Below are 16,965 nucleotides of genomic sequence, written 5' to 3'. Positions count from 1 at the left end.
GTATATGACTTTGTAGTTGTAGAAACGAGTGACAACCAATTGACTGGGGCTGAGCGATTTCTACATGTTTAACATTTGCTGGCCCCATTCAATTTGACAAGAGATTTGCTGGCCCCAGTCAATTTGACAAATAGACTTTCGCCTTTTGTTGACCAATAAGGCTGCACCATTAGAATGCAATTGTGTCGGCCCCCAATAACATTTTTTGGGAAAAATACTATCACTGTATATATTAAGGATGTTTAAGGACTTTTATGAAATTACAATACAAAAATATTACATCTAGTTCCTTTAATATTATTTATTGCATTACACCCTCTAAACTTATTCGACAGATACCGGTCTTTGGCCAAAATGAATTTTGTAATATTCATGTATTTATCATCTTGCAGTACCTGCAGTACCTCCGTCGCCCACACTGAGAACCGCCAGGGGTACTCAACTCTTAACTTACGAGGTCCAACGCCTGCTGGTTTTATGTTCTACCTGATAATTAATTGCACACACCTGGTGTCCCAGATCTATGTCTGTACCTGAAAAAAATGCAGTGCGGTCCAGAGTTAAGTTTGAGGGGTCTACGCAATACTATTACTGATATGACAGAAATGTATGAGAAAACGTTACTCACACAACACAGTGCGCCATAGGGCTGCAGGCAAGGCTAATAAAACTGAAATAACTGTGGTTATCAGAATTTTGGGTACATTAGAGTTTGTAGAAGTTGCAACATTTACCTCTGGTTTATCACTTGATGTATGTGGCTTACTATAAGGTTATGATGGTTTACTGTAAGGTTACGATGGTTTACTTGACCATACAGTAAATCAAAGGAATGGCAGATGTAAACCTGAACTACGAACAAACATCAACAAAACTAATAGTCTTTCACAACCTTTATGTACAATACAAAACATCTAAAATGGAACTACAATGTAGATGGTGTCTGAAAAAGTAAAAAACAAAATTGTCTTTGTAGTAGGAATAGTCATGCTTTACAGTGTGGTATGATCTTTCTCCAGAAACCTCCATAGCCTAGTCAATTCGGTGGTAAAGACCGGACAAACGAGAATATACTGCGATACACACGTTTTTCCCACATCACAAGAAACACATTTAAAGCAGATACATATATGCCTATGCTTTCTTTACTCCTGCTCAAACCCAAATACAGTACACCATATGATGAATCCAGCATTCACATTCAATACATCCAGTGTATTTACAGTTAAGGTCTGGACATAGTCTATTGCTGAAGGCTAGCCTTTGTATTCAATGTTGTATTCCAAAAATATAATAACAAAATATTTATTTTGTCAAGGAACTTCTTTCTGGCATTGAGCACTTGTGTTAAACATATGCAGTCAGATATGGGGGTGAAATCAACCACACTACTGATCTTATACTAATGTCCTGAGAATAGGGAGTACTGAGACCGGTTACTGCAGGTTAAAGCAGGTTTTTATGACCGCCAAATAGAGAACACAGACTTCTCTTTCCACTTTTTTATTTTTATTTGTTCCGTTAACCCTGAAAGATGCTTAACCCAACACGCCATCATGTCAGGTCATTGTTCCATTCGTGTTTTTAAGGAGATGGCCAACAGGTGGTAGGCATCGGTGAGAACATTATTTTCCCACAATACACTTGATGGGATAATCCATGGCCCTGTCAGAATACTTGAAAGAATGCGCATTTCCTTCCTTGTTTCCTTGAGGTAAGCACATATTTATAAGTGACTGAATAGGTTTAACTAAGCAAAATCCTATTACTTTCAACAATCCAACCAATTAAGATCTGTGATTACTTCAAAGGAAATTAGGACGGAAGGACGCAAGTCAACTATTCGAAAAGGTTCAGAGGTCTTGCATTCCCTCATCTGGACCCTCGTCCAGGCCCTCGTCGTCTTCCTCCGCCCTGGCGTCCACCTCGGCCGTGTCGGAGAACTCATGCAGCAGGACGTACTCGCGGCTACTGAAGCCAAACTTGAGCACGTCCTTCTCCTTGAGCTCGTAGTAGCGCTGCGCCTCGATGCGCTGGTTGTTCAGGTAGGTGCCATTGCCCGAACCTAGGTCAATGATGTAGGGCTTCACCCGCCGTCCGCCAGTTCCATCCGAACGCGTGAACTCCACCAGCCTGGAAACCAGCAGACACAGAACTACATTACCCAGAGGTTGAAAGTGTCCCAACTCAGAACTACATAGCCTAGAGCAGGCCTGTCCAGGCCTATCCAACACTGTTCCTGGAGAGCTACCGCCATGGAGGTTTTTGCTCCAAACCTAATCTGATTCTAGTTATTAGCTGGTTGATAAGCTGAATCAGGCTAGTTACAACTGGGGTTGAAACAAAAACCTACAGGTGGGCACCTCTCCAGGAACAGGGTTGGAGAGCCCTGACCTAGAGATTTAAATCACAAACCCAACAGAACTACATTAACCAGATGTTAAGTGTCAGACTTCAACAAAATGTTGGGAAATTATGTCAAACTGGAAAATGGCAGAATTTCAAAACATAGAGATGATTTTCGAAGGATTAGCAGCTAAAATAATGTCATCCCGAGGGCCTGATTTGAGCAACCAAGTGATTGTCAGATCTCACCTGTACTGGAACACTGCATGCTGTTTGGAGCAGGAGGGGTGGTCAATGGGGATATCCGCAATCTTCCTCTGCCGCCCCATCAGGTAGGCACTCTGCCTGTGAACGTACATGACCGGGAGCTGCTCATCGTTCTTGAAGGGGTACAGTCGCCACCTGCGCTTAGGGATGCGAGCCTCGGGGGGCTCGTTGTACTTGATCACTTCCCCCCTGAACGTGTTGGTATCTTCCGTGAGCGCGCCAGACAATGCAAAGTTGGGCTTCTCTTTATCGACTGGGGGGCTGTCTTTGCCCTCGCCCCCCTCTTGGGTACCTTGTCCGAAAGCTTGTTCCTCACCATTGTTCTCCTCAAACCGGTGCCGGTTGTCCCGTCGTTGATTGTCATGCTGCTGTCTCTCAGCCTGCTGCTCCTGGAAGGAGCGGGATTCGCGCTCTCTGGGCCTGTCCCCACCTCCACCCCGCTCTCTCTCACCTCGTTTTCTCTCCCTGGGTCTGTCAGACTCTCTGGGTCCGTCAGCCTGCTCCCACCTACTTCGCCGCACTGGTGGCTCCGAGGGCTCTGGCTTGTCGTTGCGGTCACGCCTTCTACGGTCATCGGCACCGCGGTGGTCATCCTGCTCCTGTAGGGGAGACAGTGGGACAGGAGATAGGGGAATTAGCCTGATTCCAGAGTCAAGCATAGGGCCAAAATGAGTTGATAAAGTGTTACTATTTAAAGAAGATATTTGCTGCATTAAAATTTTTCATGAATACATTTCCCCAATTGTTACATTTACTCATAAGTAGTGGCAGAATCACCCGCTTTATTTTGACATCGGCACTGCGTGGAGGGCTTCGGCTCCTGCCGGTGTTTTTGGGCGATCTGTCTCGTCTTCCCAACGCCCTTCTACCTGGCGAATGACCTTTTGTCCTGGGTGGCGATCTAGTCAATCAAATCAACAAGGAAAGGCTTTAAAACCAATAGTTGAATAATTTAACACCAAGGCTAGCTAGCTACAACGGACAGCTCCTACTGGATTCTCTGAGCGACATTGACAAATAATTAGTAATACAGGGTTTGACATACAGGATGATCGCTGGCCTAGGGAGTCAATCATCCCTGTCAATGGCAAAAAATATTGTAATAATGCTATTTTCAATTTGGGCTATATAATTGATGAAAAACAGAAATTCCCAAAGCGGTTACTTCTTTATGTACATGATTTATTACACGCACCGCACACATTGCCTTTGAGAGGAATATAATCTGTCGGGCAGCAAAGAGGATGCAGCTCTCAACCGGTTATCACGTAGAGCAGCTCACAGAAGAACGACAGCAGTAGGGAAGACGTTTCAATTCATGATAACTACCAGTAAAAGCTAAGGCAACAAATGGTTATGCAAACCAGGTATTTAAAAAGTTTGGTTCGAAGTCATGGTTAAATCCCTGCGATGCGCCATTCAGTCATCATGATTTGTTTGAATGAACATTTCTGAATGCTTTCCTAAAAATAACTCAAAATACAATTAGGACTGCTATGTAGATCTACCTGGCAGAATAATATCATGATGATTTTGATCAATTGGGTCAGCATTTGTTTTGCAAACTCTGGCATCAAATTTAGGCTACACTGTACAGTACAGACACACCAATAGCCAAACAACTGTCTCTTGGCTAGGTGCGCAATTGAATCGAAAGGCAACTACACCCGTCGGGATGTAGAACGTCACATTTTATCCTTTTCTATAAAAATTTTAAAAAGTGTGATTTTGAGAGTGAAACATGACAAAAATAGGAAGCTCAGAAACCGTGAATAACAAAACTGGGAAAATGGAAATTAGCAAAAGATAAAACTGATTTTATAGGGTCCTATAGTAGCCTGCTGACTGTTCAAAATCGCTAACCACAACAACCTTTTTGAGATTACGGAAGAAAAAAAAATCACTCTAAACAATAAATGTAAACATTCAATTGTCAAGTTAAAATGCAATTATTAGTGTATGGAGGGTAGGTTATTATAGGCTACTTGCTCAGCCCGCAAAATATGTATACAATTACCTGATATTGAAATTCTGCGCACATTATCATTTTTCACGTGAGATCTTGGCCCAGGACAGTATATAATTTTCCCCCATTTGGGCCAGTAGCTTTCAGTTGGCACTGGGCCAGTGTGCCACTGGCAAATGTACCATTTATAGCTAGTCTGATTAATCAGGCTGTAATAGATAATTAATTGGTATATACAGCCTGAAACTAATGACTGCAAAATCATGTAAAGGTTCCTTAAAACTAACTTTACCTCGTTCCGAACCATATACCTACCGGCTCTCTAAAAAGTTGGGTAAACAATACCTTCCTGTGGATATTTTCTCAAATTTGGAGAAGATGAAGGACAAACCACTCAGACAACCAGTAATGTTTAAATGTAATTTTATTAAACATTCTGGAGACATTAGTTTCGGGCTGTGTACCAACTAACTGTGTATTACTGCCTGATTAATCAGACTAAACACATACAAGGCCCTCCGTTGGGCAAATCCGACCATGACTCCATTCTCCTGCTTCCTGTTAACTAACCAAAGCTCAAAAAGGAAGCACTAGTGATGTGCTCAATACAGAAGTGGCGGGAGCGAGCGCGAGGCCACAAGACTGTTTTGCTAGTACAGATGCTCGTGATGCGGCAGGGCTTGCAGACGATAAGGGATTACAAAGGGAAACACAGAGTAGCCCAGCAATGCAGAACTCCCAAACAAGCTAAATGCCTTTCATGCTCGCTTCAAAGAATAGAGCACGGTGCCTTGCTTAAGTCAATCTTTACAGATGACTGTGATACAGCTCTGTGGCCGATGTGAGCAGAATGCTTAAAACAGGTTAACAATCACAAGGCCAGAATTCCAGGGCATGTTCTCAAAGCATGCGTAGACCAGCTGGCAGTGTCTTCACAGACATTTTCAATATCTCCTTGTCCCAGTCTGTAACCCCAACATGTTTCAAGCGGAATACCACTGCCTCTGTTCACAAGAGATTCAAGGTAGCCTGCCTAAATGACTATTGCCCTGTAGCAATCACATCTGTAATTATGAAGTGATTTGAAATGCTGGTCATGACACACATCAACCCCATCATCCCACACACCCTAGACCCACTCCAATTCGCATACCGCCCCAACAGATGGCGTAATCTCAATTGCATTTCACACTGCCCTCTCCCACCTGGACAAGAGCGGAAATAATTATGCGAGAATGCTTTTCATAGACTACAGCTCAGCGTTCAACACCATAGTCCCCTCCTTGCTCATAACCAAGCTAGGGGACCCAGTGACTGAACCCCTCCCTCTGCAACTGGATCCTGGGCAGGCAACAACAACTCCGGCAACGCTAACCCTCAACACGGGGGCCCCTCAGGGGTGTTTGCGTAGTCCTCTCCTGTACTCCCTGTCCACCCACACAGCTGCATGACCGTGCACGACTGCAACACCATTATCAAGTTTGTTGACAACAACGCTGGTAGGCCTGATCACCGACGCCGATGAGTCAGCCTACAGGGAGGTTGTCGGAGTCTTAGGAGTGTGGTGCCAGGAAAACAACCTCAACATCAATAAGATCAATGAGCTGATTGTGGACTATAGGAGAAAGAGGGGAGAGCATGCGTAGTTCCTTGGCGTCCACATCACTAAGGACTTAACATGGTCCACACGCACACCCACAGTCGTGAAGAGGGCACGGCAGCATCTCTTCCTCCTCAGGAGGCTGGAAAGATATGGCATGGGCCCTCTGATCCTCAAAAAGTTATACAGCTGCACCATCGAGAGCATCTTGACAGGCTGCATCACCTCTTGGTATAGCAAATGCGCTGACCCTTGAGAGCAAAGCACTTCAGAGGGTGGTGCAGACAGCCCAGTACATCACAGTCAGGGGAGGCCTGAAAAATTGCCAAAGACTCCAGCCACCCAAGCCATAGACTATTTACTCTGCTGCCGGACGATCGGCTCTCAAACGGCTCTGGGACAGCTTCTACCCCCAAGCCATAAGACTGCTCAATAGCCAGTTAATGGTACCAGTACTATCTGCATTGACTATCTTGCACTGACCCTATGCACACTCACTAGACTACATTCCCATTACACTGACACTCCCACAGACATTAATACAGACAATACAAACTCACACACACTTTTACACTCATTTGCTGCTGCTGCTCTGTTCTTTATTTTACTCTTATTATCAATCCTGGTGCCTAATGACTTTACCGTCTTCATGTGCATTTCTACCTCATACATATGCACAATGACCTGGTACTCGCTGTACATACTGTCAAATAAAATAAAATGTTATTCCTCACATGCACCGAATACAACAGGTGTAGGTAGACCTTACCATGAAATGCTTACTTACAAGCCCTTAATCAACAATGCAGTTAAGAAAATATTTCCTAAATAAACTAAAGTATATATATATTATATATTAACAATATCAGATAAAAAAATGAGACTTTATACAGGGGGGTACAGCTACCGTGTCAATGTGCAGGGGTACAGGTTAGTCAATGTGCAGGGGTACAGGTTAGTCAATGGTAGCGCTGTTCTATTCCTCCTTACCATTTCATTTTTTAAACTCGGCATCAATGGAAAGGGCTCATAAGCAAGCATTTTACGGTAAAGTCTCCAGTGCTTGTGACAATTGTATTTGAATTCTAGCTAGCTCTCACTGTTTCCAGTCAACTAACATTAAATGAGACTTAGCTAGCTAATTGAGGGGAAACTAGGCAGCATTCTCCTTTGACCCCACAGTTCATTCATTTTCTTTGCCCACTACCACCTCATGTGAACTAGGTACAATCCTGACACCGTTTTAACGTTTAGAAACGTCAATAATAATCACTTCCCATACGTCTTTCAAAACATATGGCACTTATCCATCATGAGGGAGAAAGAAAAAAAAAACACTTGATCAAACAGTTTTGCAGATCCATTCGGCTATGGTAGCCTGCACCAGACGAAACTACACTTCAGCTACACTTCCTGAGTTATGCTTACACACAGGTGTTGGGGTGGAGCATGCTAGCTAGATAACACATGTGGTTGGTCGCCTCGTCTTCCGTAAACAAGCACTTTAACATGGAGGTATTTCAGTGTGGTAACACTAACCTTAACCCTATCAAGGCGTGTATCAATTTAACATTTTGTTTTTTGAAATTATATAATGATACTAAAAATAAGGTCCTTATACTTCAAAAGCCGTACCGCCAGCGACGCGTTGCAAAGACGCCCTTGTACAATGCCTTGTGTAATGTAACAGAGTCATGATCAACGGCTAATTGAGGACTGACGTTAACGTTCCAAGACTAACGCATAACAATAACGCCTACTAGTTAGCTAAATGGTTAACTAGTTGCTATTTTTGACATTGTGTAAACTCATGGACGTGCAACCCCACTGTGTAATTTGTGCTCGCTAACTACAATACCATACACCCATGAAATCAGGCTAGCTACCTGCTCGTTCGTCTCCTCTGCGGCGGTGGGCTTGGGCTGCCGTTGGACCCCGAACTCGAGCGGCGTGATCTCTGGGGCCTAGCAGGGCTCAGTTTCTCTTGTTTGATTTTCGGTTTTGAGTCCCGCACAGGGGATTCCACTCTTTTATGCCGTCTCTCTTTATCCATTATGAAACTCAACCAATCGTTGTTAATCGAATAAATATGTATAAAACGTGAACAACAAACTCCACTACAAACGCTGAGAAAGTTTTCCTAGGAAACGCGTTTCCGCTTCCGGCAGAACGCTATATATATTTTTCACCGTGGCTATGGACTAGTTCACTTTAGTTCCGTTGTAATATTGCAGACCAATTCTATCACATCTTCAATGAGGTCATGCACCTACAAATATTATAATTAAATGTACTTAATTTTCCTTAACCAATTCATAGCATCAAAGGTTTGAAACAACTCTGAATCATGCCATCGAGCAGCTCGGAGAGGTTAGTGAGTCGCGCATGGAATTAAGTTGCCATGGTAAAAATAAACAAATAGGTTATCAATTCACATTTCAACAACACATACATACATTCCTTAAGACAGTACTCGCTACAACAAACTACGTTTTTATGTGTAGTGTAATCAAAGTATCACAATGATTCCTCCAGCTGATTCTCTGCTGAAATACACTGCTCAAAAAAATAAAGGGAACACTTAAACAGCACAATGTAACTCCAAGTCAATCACACTTCTGTGAAATCAAACTGTCCACTTAGGAAGCAACACTGATTGACAATAAATTTCACATGCTGTTGTGCAAATGGAATAGACAAAAGGTGGAAATTATAGGCAAGACATGGAGGTCATTTTGCAGGGTTCTGGCAGTGCTACTCCTTGCGCAAAGGCGGAGGTAGCGGTCCTGCTGCTGGGTTGTTGCCCTCTTACGGCCTCCTCCACGTCTCCTGATGTACTGGCCTGTCTCCTGGTAGCGCCTCCATGCTCTGGACACTACGCTGACAGACACAGCAAACCTTCTTGCCACAGCTCGCATTGATGTGCCATCCTGGATGAGCTGCACTACCTGAGCCACTTGTGTGGGTTGTAGACTCCGTCTCATGCTACCACTAGAGTGAGAGCACCGCCAGCATTCAAAAGTGACCAAAACATCAGCCAGGAAACATTGGAAGTGAGAAGTGGTCTGTGGTCACCACCTGCAGAATCACTCCTTTATTGGGGGTGTCTTGCTAATTGCCTAAAATTTCCACCTTTTGTCTATTCCATTTGCAAAACAGCATGTGAAATTTATTGTCAATCAGTGTTGCTTCCTAAGTGGACAGTTTGATTTCACAGAAGTATGATTGACTTGGAGTTACATTGTGTTGTTTAAGTGTTCCCTTTATTTTTTTGAGCAGTGTATGACAACCCAGTCTTGGTGAGCAGAAACACAGAAAATAAGTCACCAAAGGTAGAGAGTAACGTTAACAAAACACGTGTTTAATGCTGGCTGCTAACGTTAGTTACAGTAGCTGGGTGATTCTGCAACTACGGGCACTTCCATGTCCTCTGGTCAATGTTGAGGATTCTATAAAAATATATATTAAAAATATATATATATTTGTATGTTAAGTTCACACTGGAATCACCCCATACTTTTTTAAACACCTCTCTATCAAGTATTCTAGTTACTTTTCAGATGCATTTTATGTCTCAATTTCACTATTTTGCCCTTGTCCCTGACCCAGACTTTTAAGCTTCTACTATGTTTTTCTATGAAAAAACATTAATAATTACGCATTATATAATGTTATGTACTACAGAAAGAGTCAATTAAATAAAATCTATATCAATATTTATTTTTAGTATGCCCTTTATATTGTTTTTTACACAAAATTGTCACGGCTCCTCTGCAGTGCAGGGGCGCTTCCTCCTGCAGGCAGAGGAGGGTCGTTAGTGATTGGAGTCACCTGGGCTCTAAGTATTTAAACTGTCACTAACCACTTCTCTCTCGCTCTCTGCTCCTCCAGGTATGCTCATGATTTGTTTGTTCCTTTGTAGTTTTGCATAGTTTTCACTCAGTCATGTTCACGCATCCATGAACTTTACATACACCTTACATTGTGATACTTCCACACCTCATTCCTTTTTCTTAGTTTAAGTTAATAGTTTGTTGTAGAATAAAGAATCTTTATAAATTGGCCTATACCTGTTCGTGTCCCCTCATTTTTGTTACAGGCTGAGCCGGCTTGTGACAAAATATACCTGTCCTTTGGGAGTGATGTCATTTCCACCACTGAGGACAAATTCCTCATTAAAGTTTTTTTCAAGAGAATGTTAATTTAGTTACCATGGAAACATTGTGACACAAGTGCATGGCTGCAGTGGAAAGTTGTTCTAGATGTGATGTCCAGAAGTTGAAGAAAAATCGAGGTAAATATTGGATGTGTAGAAAAACAGAGGGAAACGGAGAAGTTCAGTGTACATTTGACAGTAAAGTAAAAGGTATGTGGCACACTGCAGATTCTATTGAAGGACTTCTCCAAAGGATTGAAAGAAGTTGGGGAAACACATGTACAACATTTGACACCAATACTCCAAACTAAGAAAAGTAAGAGAATCTGGGGAAAGAGGTGATCATTGTGCATATTGACTTTGCAGAGAACTACCTGTGTAAATACACCAGTGAAATCCAGGCAGTTCACTTTGGTGATTCTCACAAGCAAGTGACCCTCCACACCTGTGTTGGATATACCACAAATGATAGTTTCACTTTGCTCACTGTGCTCTTCTATGCGGCATGACCCCTCTGCTGTCTGGGCCCATTTCGCAAAAACACTGGCCTACTTCCTTGAGCTCTGCCCATCGGCTACTGATGTACACGTTGTGAGTGATGGGCCTACAACCCCAGTATAGGTCTGAAATGTTTAACAATGGTTGTTCAAAATGTTTGCCATAAAATGTTGTTTTCATACATTTTTTTTTTTACATGTCACTTCCACCACACCTTGTCATTTCCATCACAACCCATATTTTTGAGGTAGAAGAGTATATTATGTATAAATTACATACATTTGTTTTAGATATGGAAACCATATGGTTGTTATCATCTCACAAAAAGGTTGGGTGGAAATATATTTTTCATGATAAATGTTTTCAGCTGTCACCAAGGCAAGTTTATACATTCAGGTGTCATGCTGAATTATTCATATTAGGAAAACCTTAAAAATCACTTTAAATAATTTTCAATACAAGTTCATGTACAAATGTATAAGAAATCCATTAAATCAATTGTATGATATTTCATTTTCAACTAAAATGGATGTTTAATGATGTGATGGAAATGACATTTGTCTGGGGAAAATGACAAAAACATACATTCCTGAAAAGTACGATCGCAGCCATTTTCAGCTGTTCTAGACAAATCAAAGACAAGTACAATACTGGTAAAATGGTGTTTGAATAAGTTTTAATTTCGGAAAGTTTGCACTGCTAAAGTGTCCGAAGTTGCATAATCCCCCAGCTACAGGTAGCTAAATGTATCCATATAGTGGAATCTTACATCCAGGGGCATTATTTTGAAATCAATGTCATGCCAATGTTCCTAGTGAGCGGTGAGAGATGTCAAACAATTGTCTTTGCTTTTTCTCAACATCAAATTGGCTGAAGATGGATGTTGGATGGATGTAACCTAAATGTGTACTGCAAATTCAAGCACGGACTCTGAAAGGGGCCCCACAACAGCCTGCCATGACTGGCCCTGTGCCACCTCCACCCAAGACCCCCTCAGCCGATGCCAACAAACAGTAAACCGAGGAGATCCTCAATGCCATACTACCACCCTGGTATGACGTGACACACACATCTTTACTGATTAACACCCTTCTCCCTATTTTTTTCCCCTTAGGGAAATTAACCAATATTCCCGGTTTTGTAAAACTTAATCTGGCAACCCTGTGTTAATCTCAGCTCTACCACTGTTACAGGGAATGGATGGAGACCAACCAGCTGTGGGTGCAGCAGGTGTCTAGCACGTCGTGGACCCGCATGGACGTGGTGCACCTATAGGAACAGCTGGATCTGAAGCTGCAGCAGAGACAGGCCAGGGAGACTGGCATCTGCCCAGTCCTCAGGGAGCTCTACTCCCAGTGCTTCGGTAAGGAGAGAGATGAAGGAAAGATGAGATGAGATGCATGGATGGTAGTAATATTGGAAAAGTGTTCTCCCATTCTTCTTTGCAGATCCTCTCAAGCTCTGTCAGGTTGGATGGGGAGCGTTGCTGCACAGCTATTTTCAGGTCTCTCCAGAGATGTTCGATCAGGTTCAAGTCCGGGCCCCTCAAGGACATTCAGAGACTTGTTTGGCATTCGCCAAACCCAGGTTTGTCTGTTGATTCAACACTCCAGAGAACACATTTCCACTGCTCGAGAGTCCAATGGCGGCGAGCTTTACACCATTCCAGCCAACACTTGGCACTTTGTGTGCAGCTGCTCGGCCATGGAAAACCCATTTCCTAAAGCTCCCGATGAACAGATATTGTGCTGACGTTTCTTCCAGAGGCAGTTTGGAACTCGGTAGGGAGTTCCAAACTACGCGCGTCAGCACTCGGCGGCCCCGTCCAGTGAGCTTGTGTCCTACCACTTCGCGGCTGAGCTGTTGTTGCGCCTAGACGTTTCCACTTCACAATAACCACACTTACAGTTGACCGTGGCAACTCCAGCAGGGCAGAAATATGACGAACTGACTTCTTGGAAAGGTGGCATCCTATGACGGTGCCACATTGAAAGTCACTGAGCTCTGGCAGTAGAATGTCCTTACTGAAATGTCTGTATGGAGATTGTGTGGCTGCGTACTCAAATTTATACACCTGTCAGCAACAGGTATGGCTGAATACACTAATTTGAACGGGTGTCCACATACTTGTGTATATATATGATAGATATTTTTAACATTTCAATTTCTTATCCTTTACAGGCCCAGCTGGAGGGGTTCATTGCCCCCAAAAAGTGACCCCTTCATTCCACAAGTGATCTATAACCGGCAGATTTCAGATGTTCCAACACAGCATTATGTAATAAAAGTGTACTTCATAACCATAAAGCCTTGCGTTACTATAGCAGAAAAAAAAAAGACAAAATTTGTTCATATTCTTTATTTTATGATATGTATATTTGGAGAAGAAAAGTAATGTCACATGATGTTTTTCCCCCCAAAAGTGCAGTACATAACCTGGGTGCCAGTGCGTTTCTGCTCTCTAGCCAACTCCTTATGTAATTGTCATGCCACATTTGACAGTTCCATAAGGAGCTAGCAAAAGAATGAAAACAGACTGGCATCCAGGCTATGCAGTACAAGTGTACTTTTTTAGGGAATGACAGACTCATCCTTTCACTTCGCAGTGAAGCTCCTTATTAGGTTAATGCGTCAAGCGATTAGGTTCATCAAAACCTAACTCACTCAATGCACCCTAACCCAAATCACTTTCCATCAAGATTACCAAGGGTAGGTACCAAGACACCTTAAAACAAGTCATTAAAACAAATACTTATTATAAATGTCCCAATTTGGTGTCTTGGACCCCAGACTAGCGCTTCAACCTCTTGGCTTTCTTGCCCTCACTGGGCGCCGTAGGAATCTTTCTGTTCTTGTTCTTGTTCTTGATGTTGTGTGTTTCGTAATAGCGCGTTCCAACTTTCTTCACCTTCTGAGCACGATCCGCTGCTCTCCTCTGCAGAGGGGGAGAGAGAGACAAATGAGTGAGATTTTAGCTTGAGGAAAAACAGTGCCTTCATTCCATTAACAATAGCGGTAGGGGAGTGGCTTTCCATCAGAAGCATTCAGTCAAGATAGATGGGCCTGTTTGATGTCAAACAGCAGGGTAAGTGAACATGCAGTACCTGCTTGGATGTTAAACTTCTGAGTGGACGCGTGGGCTCCTCTGCCTCCTCGTTTTTCCTCTTCTTGCCGACCTGTGTTACAGCTGAGGTACAAAAGGTTGGCCAGTAAGTGGATGCTCCTTAGGCATGGAATTCATAAAACAGTTAATAGGACATACCCAATGGGGCGGCAGGTAGCCTAGTGGTTAGAGCGTTGGGCCAGTAACCGAAAGGATCGAATCCCAGAGAAAATCTGTCGTTCTGCCCCTGAGCAAGGCAGTTAACCCACTGTTCCCCGGGCGCCGAAGACGTGGATTACAATTTAAGGCAGCCCCCCGCACCTCTCTGATTAAGAGGCGTTGGGTTAAATGTATAAGACATTTCAGTTAAAGGCATTCAGTTGTACAACTGACTAGGTATCCCCCTTTATATGGTTTGATTGCTTGTTTGGTGGTCAGTTTAACAGTGGTCTTTGGCCAAACACCTACTCTAATTATACATTTTATCTGCTGCTATCCATGAAGACTTGTGTAAAGGAAGGTGCATATTTTGCGGGAAGGCCCTTTTATTCTTTGATGGAATTCATTTGGCGGGTTAAAGGAAAATAAATCCCATGACTGAAACTTAAGTTGATCTCAGATCGAATGTCTGGAGGGAAGTTAACCTCCCCTTTCATGTAACAAAAAAGTAATGACCATCATGCTTTCAGGGAAAGAGGATCATTTTGTAAATGTATTATAATGCAAGTTTGACCAATTCCAGTCCTTTTCAATTGGAAATATTACAAAAACAATTATCCATACGACAGATATCCGTCAGTGACAGAACTTTAACCCCTGCATTTGGGATGTCAGGTAAAAGGAAGGAAAATCACAAATAAGTTGAAATGAAGTTGTTACCTTTAGGTTGTGGTTTATTCCCCGCCTTCACTTTCATGTCTGTGAGCATTTTGTCAGAGAGCGCCTTCGGAATCCTGTACAAAAAAAGAAAAGTAGAAAGAGACGTCAAATATAACCTCATTACTCCCTATACATCCAGACGGTTTAGTCCCGTTGGAATTCGCTGAGCCGACAATGGAAAGCAAATTGGCCGCCGCCGACTCTTATTTGACGTTGTTGAGCGAGGGGGCGTGAGCTGAAGTTCTCCAGCGAGAGAGACGGTAGGTGAGTGCGCGGAGCAAATCAACAAATGATAAAACCCCATCGATCAGACAGAACAGTATGAGCAACTGCCAATCATGTTTCACCTCAAAAGGACCCAGGCACCCTTCATCTCTCTCCCTCTATGGCTTCGTCCCAAATGGCATCCTATTTCCTACATAGAGCACTACTTTTGTAGTAATTAAGCACATATTCAAAACTAGACTGAAATGATAAGTGGTGGGGAGAACTGAGAAGAATAAGACAAACCGGATGGCGGAGAAGCGCTTGAGTCTGGCCCGATCCAGGAACTGCTTGTACTTCGCAATCTTCCCGTCCAGCTCGCGGATCGTCTCACGCGAACTCCTTTTTTCCTCCACCTTGGCAGGCTGACCGGCTGGGGTGGTGGCGGCAGCCTCGGCGTCTCCGGCTGCTGTCTCCCCATCCCCCCTCTCTTCATCTCCATTTTCCTCTTCCTCGCTATCCTTCTCCACGTCCGAGCCGGACAGGTCAGAGAAAGCGAGGTCGTCGGTCTGCACGGGGACCAGGTCTTCGTCGTTGAACTCGGGCGCCACGTTGATCTTGCCGAAATTCTGCCGGACATTGGAGAGGATCTTCTGCACCTGCTCATGTTTGTGTTTCTGCTGTTGCTGGGCCTCCTGCTCGCCCGACACTGCAGCCACCATCTCCTTGCTCTGCTCCTCTGTTGCTCCTTCTTCCTGTACACACTCTGTAGCTTCTGGTGCCCCCTCCACCGGCAGTTTATCCTTGCCCTGAAAACACACCAGTCAGTACAGTTTCCATAATAATGACTAGGTTTCGATTCTCCTGAAGTGTGCACTTGCACTCATTCGCAAGGATTTAAAAATGGAAACTACCTCCAGCCAATGCTTACACCAATCCAATTAAATCCACATTGGGGAGTGTGTGAAAGTGCACACTTCAGGAGAAAGGTAGAGAATCGGGATGCATGCAGACCATGTATACATTTCATATTGAGTGTACAATCTTGTTGCTCACCTGAGAGAACCACATCGGAAATAAGACTTTGGGTTTTAGCCTCAATCATTTTAATGTATGCATTGTTGTACCTGGCTGGAGCAGCTTTATATCTATTTTTACATGTCAAATAAAAAGATAACTTGAGCAAAGAAAGTCAATGTGACCATGCATGCACTCTTGGCAAGTCCTGTGATGACATTTTACATGTAGCCAGAGGGTGGCAGACTATAACCAGAATATGTGCTAACATTACTATTGGGAATGTCTCTTTGTATTTGTATGCGAGACAGAGGGTTTTATTCCAGCCGTTCGTCCACCCCTCACCTCATGCTCTCCCTCACAGCCAGGGGGTTTCACGAAGAAGGGGATGCGTCCTCTCTGCCAGTCGTTCAGCACCATTTTGGAAACACAGGTAAGGTCTGGCTCACCCCCCTGCAACAGATCATGCATTAGGGAAACATGAGAAGAAAATCAAGTAGGAATAAACGGAGCATCCTTATATAGACCTTATGTGCCACCTGGATGGATGAGTTCCAAATAAGCTTTAGGGTCAAGTGTACAATTTCAAACTGATCAAGAAAAGGCCCATACAAAAACTTAGTGTATGTTTAGGGAAGATCATTTTTACCACTGACCTACAGCTTCTCAAATACACAAAGATAAATCCTGAACATACAGGACTAATATATATTCTGACATTCAAATTCCATTGATCACAAAGAGTTATAAAGCTAATTGAGACAGATGAAAGATCGTCAGAAATGAAGACAAGCAGCCCAGACAATGTAGCCTGGTGGTCTCAAATCTGCGCTGTCTTGCCAATCCCTACGGTCATTAGCATGCCAAACGACAACCATAGGAGTTGGCTATGAAGCACAAACAGATCTGGATCGACCAACAGCTTACAG

The 16,965-nt window shown here is 43.3% G+C and overlaps 2 protein-coding genes and 1 pseudogene across 2 annotated transcripts in view; 1 reads left to right on the top strand and 2 right to left on the bottom strand.

The window, feature by feature from the left end:
* Positions 1-878: 878 nt before the first annotated feature.
* Positions 879-8,360, bottom strand: LOC129857710 (smad nuclear-interacting protein 1-like). The gene is made up of 4 exons (XM_055926213.1): positions 8,066-8,360; positions 3,391-3,514; positions 2,596-3,212; positions 879-2,133 (listed from the first exon to the last, which is right to left on the bottom strand). The coding sequence occupies exons 1-4, from the start codon at positions 8,230-8,232 to the stop codon at positions 1,854-1,856; spliced, it is 1,188 nt and encodes a 395-aa protein (XP_055782188.1). The 5' UTR covers positions 8,233-8,360; the 3' UTR covers positions 879-1,853.
* A 341-nt stretch (positions 8,361-8,701) lies between these two features.
* LOC129858601 (axonemal dynein light intermediate polypeptide 1-like) lies at positions 8,702-12,228 on the top strand (annotated as a pseudogene).
* A 949-nt stretch (positions 12,229-13,177) lies between these two features.
* LOC129857708 (nucleolar GTP-binding protein 2-like) overlaps positions 13,178-16,965 on the bottom strand; it is a 28,196-nt gene continuing 24,408 nt past the window's right edge. The window contains exons 12-16 of the mRNA XM_055926210.1: positions 16,382-16,489; positions 15,326-15,828; positions 14,816-14,889; positions 13,938-14,020; positions 13,178-13,768 (exon numbers count right to left, since the gene is read on the bottom strand). Coding sequence (XP_055782185.1) covers positions 13,625-13,768; positions 13,938-14,020; positions 14,816-14,889; positions 15,326-15,828; positions 16,382-16,489 — 912 coding nt within the window. The 3' untranslated portion in view covers positions 13,178-13,624. The remainder of the gene's footprint in view (positions 13,769-13,937; positions 14,021-14,815; positions 14,890-15,325; positions 15,829-16,381; positions 16,490-16,965) is intronic.

The sequence above is a fragment of the Salvelinus fontinalis genome, chromosome 6, assembly GCF_029448725.1.
Source record: "Salvelinus fontinalis isolate EN_2023a chromosome 6, ASM2944872v1, whole genome shotgun sequence".
NCBI classification, from domain to species: Eukaryota; Metazoa; Chordata; class Actinopteri; order Salmoniformes; family Salmonidae; genus Salvelinus; species Salvelinus fontinalis.
Note: the sequence above shows the minus strand (reverse complement) of the source record. Positions and strands in the feature narration are given on the sequence as shown.